Source organism: Beauveria bassiana (assembly GCF_000280675.1).
Source record: "Beauveria bassiana ARSEF 2860 unplaced genomic scaffold BBA_S00004, whole genome shotgun sequence".
Taxonomy (NCBI): Eukaryota; Fungi; Ascomycota; class Sordariomycetes; order Hypocreales; family Cordycipitaceae; genus Beauveria; species Beauveria bassiana.
The window spans coordinates 702,569-709,506 of NW_007930839.1; the positions used below are offsets into that span (position 1 = coordinate 702,569).

The 6,938-nt window shown below is 51.4% G+C and overlaps 2 protein-coding genes across 2 annotated transcripts in view; one reads left to right on the top strand and one right to left on the bottom strand.

The window, feature by feature from the left end:
• Positions 1-1,791, top strand: part of BBA_02013 — a gene marked incomplete at both ends in the record, with an annotated part of 4,565 nt that extends 2,774 nt beyond the window's left edge. The window contains one exon of the mRNA XM_008597110.1: positions 13-1,791. Within this exon, the coding sequence (XP_008595332.1) occupies positions 13-1,791 (1,779 nt within the window). The remainder of the gene's footprint in view (positions 1-12) is intronic.
• Positions 1,792-2,577: 786 nt separating this feature from the next.
• BBA_02014 (serine carboxypeptidase) lies at positions 2,578-4,302 on the bottom strand (the record flags this gene model as incomplete). The annotated part of the gene is made up of 1 exon (XM_008597111.1): positions 2,578-4,302. The coding sequence occupies one exon, from the start codon at positions 4,300-4,302 to the stop codon at positions 2,578-2,580; it is 1,725 nt and encodes a 574-aa protein (XP_008595333.1).
• Between the last annotated feature and the right edge of the window lie 2,636 nt (positions 4,303-6,938).

Sequence of the window (6,938 nt, forward strand, 5' to 3'; positions counted from 1 at the left end):
GAGCTCGGTAAGATTGATTTGGCGGGTCTCTTGGCGGCTGTTCAGCCGCTCCTCACACCCGAGACGATCAAGAAGCTGGTTAACATCGTCAATGGCGCTGAGCCCCTCATTGCCAGCCTCGGCCAGCTTGACCTTAAGAAATTGCTTGATCAAGTCGGTCCTCTTCTCAACGAGCTCGGCCAAATCGACCTCGTTGGTCTTATTGGGGCTCTCAAGCCCCTCCTCACCCCTGACACCATTAAGAAGCTTGTTAACATCGTCAATGGCGCTGAACCCCTTATTGCCAGCCTCGGCCAGCTTGACCTCAAGAAGCTTCTCGATCAGGTCGGCCCTCTCCTTGAAGAACTTGGTCAGATTGACCTGGTTGGCCTTCTGGATGCGCTCAAACCGCTATTGTCAAGAAATACCATTCTTGGCATCGTCGAATTGCTGCAGAATGCCGAGGACCTCCTCACAAAGGACTTTGTTGTGGATACCCGTGCTCTCATCAAGGGTGCCAGCCCTCTCATCGCCAGCCTCAGCAAGCTTGATCTCGATAAGCTCATCACTCAGCTGGGCCCTCTTCTGGATGAAATCAGCAAGCTTGACCTCAAGGGTCTCTTTGATGCCCTTGCTCCTCTGCTCACTCCCCAGACCATCAAGGGTCTTGTTCAGCTCCTGACAAACGCCGAGTCGCTGCTCACTGCTGAATTCGTCGATCAGACCAAGAGCCTCATCAGTGGTGCCCTTCCTCTTATTGACGCTCTCAAGGACATTGATCTCAAGGCCTTGCTGGCTCAGCTTTCGCCTCTGCTCAATGCTCTTGGCAAGATTGATCTCAAGGGAATACTCGACGCCGTCAGCCCTCTACTCACTCCCGAGTCCATCCGCGGTCTCCTCGGCCTTCTTGGCAACGCCGAAGACTTGCTCACTGGCGACTTTGTCAAGGACACCAGAGGTCTTATTGCCGGCGCCGGTCCCCTCATCGCTGCCCTTGGCAGTGTTGATCTCCAAGGTCTCTTCAAGCAGCTTGGTCCTCTTCTTGCCAGCATCAGCAAGCTTGATCTTGCAGGTATCATCGACTCCTTGGCTCCCATCCTGTCCAAAGACAGCATCAACAAGATTGTCGGCCTTCTCACCAACGCTGAAGATCTCCTGTCTCCCGACTTTGTCCAGCAGACCAAGGCGCTCATCGGTGATGCCGGCCCTCTTCTGCAAGCCGTCAAGCCTCTACTTGCTGCTCTTAGTGAGATTGATCTGCCTGAGCTTCTTAAGCAGCTCAGCCCTCTACTTAAGCAGCTCAGCCCTCTGCTGGGTGCCCTGGGCGAGATTGACCTCAAGGCTCTCCTTGACGTCCTCAAGCCTTTCCTCACTCCCGAGTCTATCAAGAAGGTCCTTGGTCTCGTTTACAACGCCGAGGATCTCCTCACACCCAAGTTTGTCAATGAGACGTCTTCTCTGATCAGTGGTGCTCTGCCGCTGGTTGAGGCGCTCGATAATGTCAACATTCCTGAGCTTCTCGAAAGCCTGAAGCCTCTGCTCGACATGGTCAAGCCTCTTCTGGGTGCTCTTGGCGAGATCGATCTCAAGGGTCTGATTGAGGCTGTTGCACCTCTGCTCACCAAGGAGACTGTTGCTGGCATTGCCACACTGCTGCTCAACGCCGAGTCTCTCCTGACGTCTGACTTTGTCAGCAACACGCAGGAACTGATTGGCGATGCCACGCCGCTGGTTGCAACAATATCTGACCTTTTGCAGGCCATTTTCTCAGCTCTGTCGGGCCCGTCTTCAAGCAGTGGGGGCTCGTCCTAAGTTGATTGATTATGGAACCTTTGCATAAGGTGACTTGCACATATGAATTTTAGTATTTATGTTTTATATTTTTGGATCTTGAATGATTTTTACATGAAGCGCAGGGCGGGAATCTCCCAAGCCCAAATTTTTTTTACGATTGCAGAGGATAATGAAGCCTTTTCCTGTTTGTGGATTGGTGGAAAGAAAAGAGTGTCAGAGGATGAATGAGATGAGATGGCCCTTGCCCACGGGTAATGGGCGACATGTCTTGCACATGAATTAATGAGTCAAGTGAATATTTAGCCAAATGCTAAAAGACTATTTCTACCATTTACATTTTATATTCGTGACTAAAAGAACGCGAGATGGTTGCCCTGTTTTACTCGCCGCGTGACGCGCCGTGCTAACCCCAGCGACTTGTCCAAAACAAGATCTGAATAGTGATGCTTGAATAGTGATGCTTGAAGAGTGATGCTACAGTTAGCTTCTTCGAGATATGGGAAACGTTCATGATACAAACATTGCTACTTTAACTTAGAAGCAAATAGTGGTCCATTCTATATTCTTTTGATTCTGCTTCTTCTCCGTCTATTCTACTTGTTTTAGTCTGAACTATTCTTCTCATCTACGCTTTTCCGTATTCTATTGTAGTCATTGCGTCTGGTATTTAGTGATGCAACATGTATTTACTAGGTTTTCTTTTTTATAAAAAAAAATGTAAATCGAGTCTTTTAATTGAAATGTTTTCGAGTTGCAAGAAACACTACAACGAACCCCCCTATCCAACCGTTCCGCATCGCCCAACTAGTGAGCTGACGCTCCAGCCTTGGGCGCAACGCAGCTATCTTTACTATTGATCCATACGGCGCCCGGCCTGTCAGTTTGGACATTGTACGTTATATTTTCCGGCGTCACCTCCCACTGCACCGTGGCGTTGCCCTGGCGGTACGTGCTCTCTGGCGTGCCCACGCTGCGGTAGTTGCACTGGCTCGTAATGTCAATCTTGCCCGTGGCCACGTCCAGGCCGCCAATGACGCGCTCAAAGTACTCGAGCGAGGCGAGGGGCTTGTAAAAGGGCACCTCGTGGCCAGACTCGTAGAAGCGCGTGAAGCTGTACTTGCGGAGCTGCTTGACCTGCCCGTGTACGTTTCCGTCGCTCGCGGTGAGGTTGGTGAAGCCTGCGTCGGACCAGCCGGCGACGTCGACCATGTCGGCGATGGTCTGGCCGCCGAACCAGTTGCAGATGACATCGGCGTCGCCGGCCCACATGGCAACGGCAACGTCGTGGTTGACGAGGTTCTGGAGGGCCTCGACGGAGCCGACGCTGCGGCCGTTGTCGGCGGTGGTGTGAAAGGCTTGCGCGACGGCGGTGCTCGAAGAGGAAAAGTTGGTAAAGGCGCCAATGGCCTCTTGGATGTCGGCTCTGTTGAGGTAGTTCTTGTAAAAGCCATAGGGGAAAGGACTGGGGTCTAGCTGGCGGACATCGTACACGTTGCGGTTCGCGTAGCGTGATGGGAAGCCGTCAATGTGGCCGATGCAGTAACGGTCCGCGGCCTCGCATTGCTTCTGGTCGTTGTTCTTGTGGCACTCTCTGAGCCTGTTGAGGCAGCCCTTGGGACCAAACATGTCCTCGTGCATCATTTCCTGGATGGACGTGTTGAACATGGCAAAGTCGTAGGTGCTGCCCGGTGAGACGGTGTAGTTGTAGTAGGCGGTGTACTGGACGATGGGGTCGTACCAGCCGTTGCCAATGAGGACGCTCTTGAGGTCAATGTGCGCGGCGCCGGGTATCTTTTTCTCATTCTGCTTCAAAAAGTAGTCGGTAAAGACGGGCGCGTAGTGGCCGCCGTAGGACTGGGAGACAAAGTGGACGCCGTGGCGCGAGTACTGCGGAAAGGCGCCCATGAAGCCCTGCAAGGTCCTCCACATGTTGGGTGCGGCATTGATTGTCGAGTTGGCCGTCAGGTTGGCGTGAGGCAGCGAAAAAGTGCCGCAGGTCTTTGCGTCTGGCGGGCACGTCCGGTCGGGCAGCGGCACGATGGTCTTGGTCTTGCCGTCAATGGTGCCCGGCACGGGCACCGAGTAGGAGAAGCCAACGTGCGTGGGCTGGTCGACAAAGAGGAGGTTGCTGCGGCGCGACCACGAGTGCGGGCGGTTGACGGGCTGGCCAAAGTAGTCAATCTCGCAGGGACCAATCTCCTTGAAGAGCCCGTTCATGGACGAGGAGCCCGGCCCGCCGCTGACCCAGACGCTGAGCGGCGCCGTGTTTGGGTCGACGTCGCGGGCTTCAAAGAACCAGAAGAAGGCGTGCTGGTCCTCGGCGACGTCGGCGTATCCGGAATAGCTCTTGACGCTGGGGTTCATCTCGCAGATGCCCGGGGGCACCTGCTTGTAGCGGACGGGAACATTGGCGTATCCTGTTACATTGGTAAAGGTGTCGCTCTTTGGCGGGGTGACGAACTGGGCGGCTGTATATCTGCCCAGGTAAAGCCCGATGACAAGGCCAGATAGCCAATGTAGAGAAACCATGTCTTGGAAATTGCACTCTGCTTTGAATAGAGTCTTGCCACTATACTTGTTGGTGGTAACCAAGAGAGCATGATGGAGGAAATGGAAATAATTGTGTCGAGAAAGTCAAGTGAATTTATAGAATTTGGACTTGACGATTCAGTCTTGAAACTACCGGTGACCAATTCCTTCAAATTCCACTTACAAGCGAATGACGCGGGGGTTCGGGGAGAGAACCATAGTCTATTTCCTCAAACAGGCAACTCGGAACGTAGACTCAAAAGCCTCATGGAGAAAATGCAACGGCTCGGGGCTGGAAACTGTCATTGCCATTGGCACAGAAAGCTCACGCGACCAAGATGGTGACGCAGGTGTTGGGTACCCAAGGAGGAAAGAACGACGGTCTGTCAATAGACTCGGAGCCAACGCCACCGAGCTGGCGGGCATGATATTCATTGGTTCATTGAAAGTTCTTTGTTCAGTTTCCGAATCTTTCAAGTGCCGTTTTCGACTCCATGTCCGGCAAGTCAATATCCCAATGGACCTTTCGGTCTTGGCTACGGAGGTAGCCAATACACGACAGGTCTCACGAGACCAACGGCAATTTTCATCCGCTTCCGGCCTCTCTAATAATGGTTGTTGGTCATGCACTGTATTAGGTTGACCGCTTTAACGCCGAAAAAAGAGTTTTTCGGGTAAAATTTGGGTTCGGAACGGATCTATTAATTAACCTTTGCGATTGAGCATCCGCAGCTTGCCGACTTCGTGGTGAAGTGCATTCGAGCCAATGGAGGCGCACGCCAAGGGCTCGGCCGAGAATGGAAGTGGAAAGAGTCGACACCGAGTATGCATGCCGCATCTGGGGTAGTCGGGCCTTTGTTGCTAGTCAAGGGCGGCTTGTCAAGGGCGGCTTGTCAAGGGCATCTTCGGCCTCGGATATGTCCCCAGACATGAACGGAGTTGGCGTGCGTCTTGGTCCGAGCAGAGCTTTGGGCCTTGTTCTGGAATGCGTCTGTACGTATACCAGTACCAGTAATGGACTTGCCGAGTACAGGCCCTGCTTGTTCTTTGAGCCGGTAATGGCGCCCGTCCTCATGACTGAAGCCACGACATGCTCTGAAATTGCGGCACCCTGGTTCGCAACATGGTATCCCTGCGTGGATCAAGACGAACGATAAAACGCCTCTTAATGCCGATCCACTGGGCTTGGAATTGCCGGGGGTAATTCATGACTGTTGAGTGCCGGGGGTGCGCGGTACCAAGCCCTTGTCGCACGACTTGGCGCACGACTTGGCGTCTAGCTTTTGGGGGAGAAACGTCGCAGACGGCCTCATCCTCGGTGTCGGTGCAATGAGTGGGCAACTCGACGATTGCTCATGTGAAAGAAAACGTGTTGGGGGTGGCGTTGGCGATGCGGGCGCCGACAACCTTGTGACTGCGAGCGAGCTTCGAGAGTGGAGAGAAATGGTAGACAAAATCGGGCAAGGTCAATGAGAGGAATTTCGGACGAAGGCATGTCGCGCGGCAGTTGCAAGGTTTGCAAAACTGACGTGTTGAGGCAAGCAATGTAAGCTGGTTGATGGTTGCGGTCACTGTCCATGTCACGAGGCAAAGGAGAAATTGACTTGAGATTTCGCTGAGAGGCTTTGCTTGATACATACACAGACTGAGTCATGAAGTGAGAAATTCGAGAGTCAATCTAAAACATGTAAGAAATAATGTAGCAGAAAGTACGGAGTACAGTGTCTTATATTTCGGCTGTTGTATGTTCGTCACCTGCTTGACAGCATTTCCTGGGGTCGCACAGATTGACAATATCGAGGGTCAAGACATTGTTGACTCTGACAGGCGTGAGCATTCTCACGAGATCATCTCAAAGAACTTTTGCTTCCGGTGGCAGCATCAAATATTTGCTTTTCATGCCCGCGAGGGATCGTTTTCCAGTGAGACATTGTGCATTGCTCGAGACACTGTAGTGTATTCCTTACAAGGTTGCCAAAGTTTTATTGAGATTGCCCGGATTTGAATAATTTTTGCAACTTGCAGAAATACCCGCCGAATGAATGCCCACCATCGTTCTAGAAGGTCCTGCGGTTCATCGGGTGACTTTCCATGTGCTCACAGAAATGTACTTGCTTGGCCACTCACTGTCCATTTTCTTATGGAGTTGATTTTGCACCTGATAGGTATAACTATAAAATAACTATTAGTACCTTAGCTTAGTATTATATTAATAATATTATTAGCTAAGCCTTTAACTTATTTTAATATAATCTTATTAAATATTTCGCAGTGCAATTGTCGTCGCACTATGATGTAATAGTTAGTTAGCCTTGCAAGTCACAAGGCTGAGAAGATGGCTAACAGAGTCTGCCACGTTGGCGCTCCAAGGCTGCGAGCATCATTTTATTTTTATCCAAGTATCGCGATAGCCTGTGTGCTTTTTTTAAAGAAGCTGCCATTTGCCTTGTTCGGAAGGAAATCCATCGACAAACTTTATTGTGCGACAGACTTGACACCTACACCAACTAGTTAGACGGCTCTGCAGATCATAACGCCAGCATTTATTTTACCTACATCATCGATTACAAGCCCCAGTCTAAAACTCCAAAAACTATTTCAATACAATAACGTATCCGGGAAAAAAAAAAAAAAAG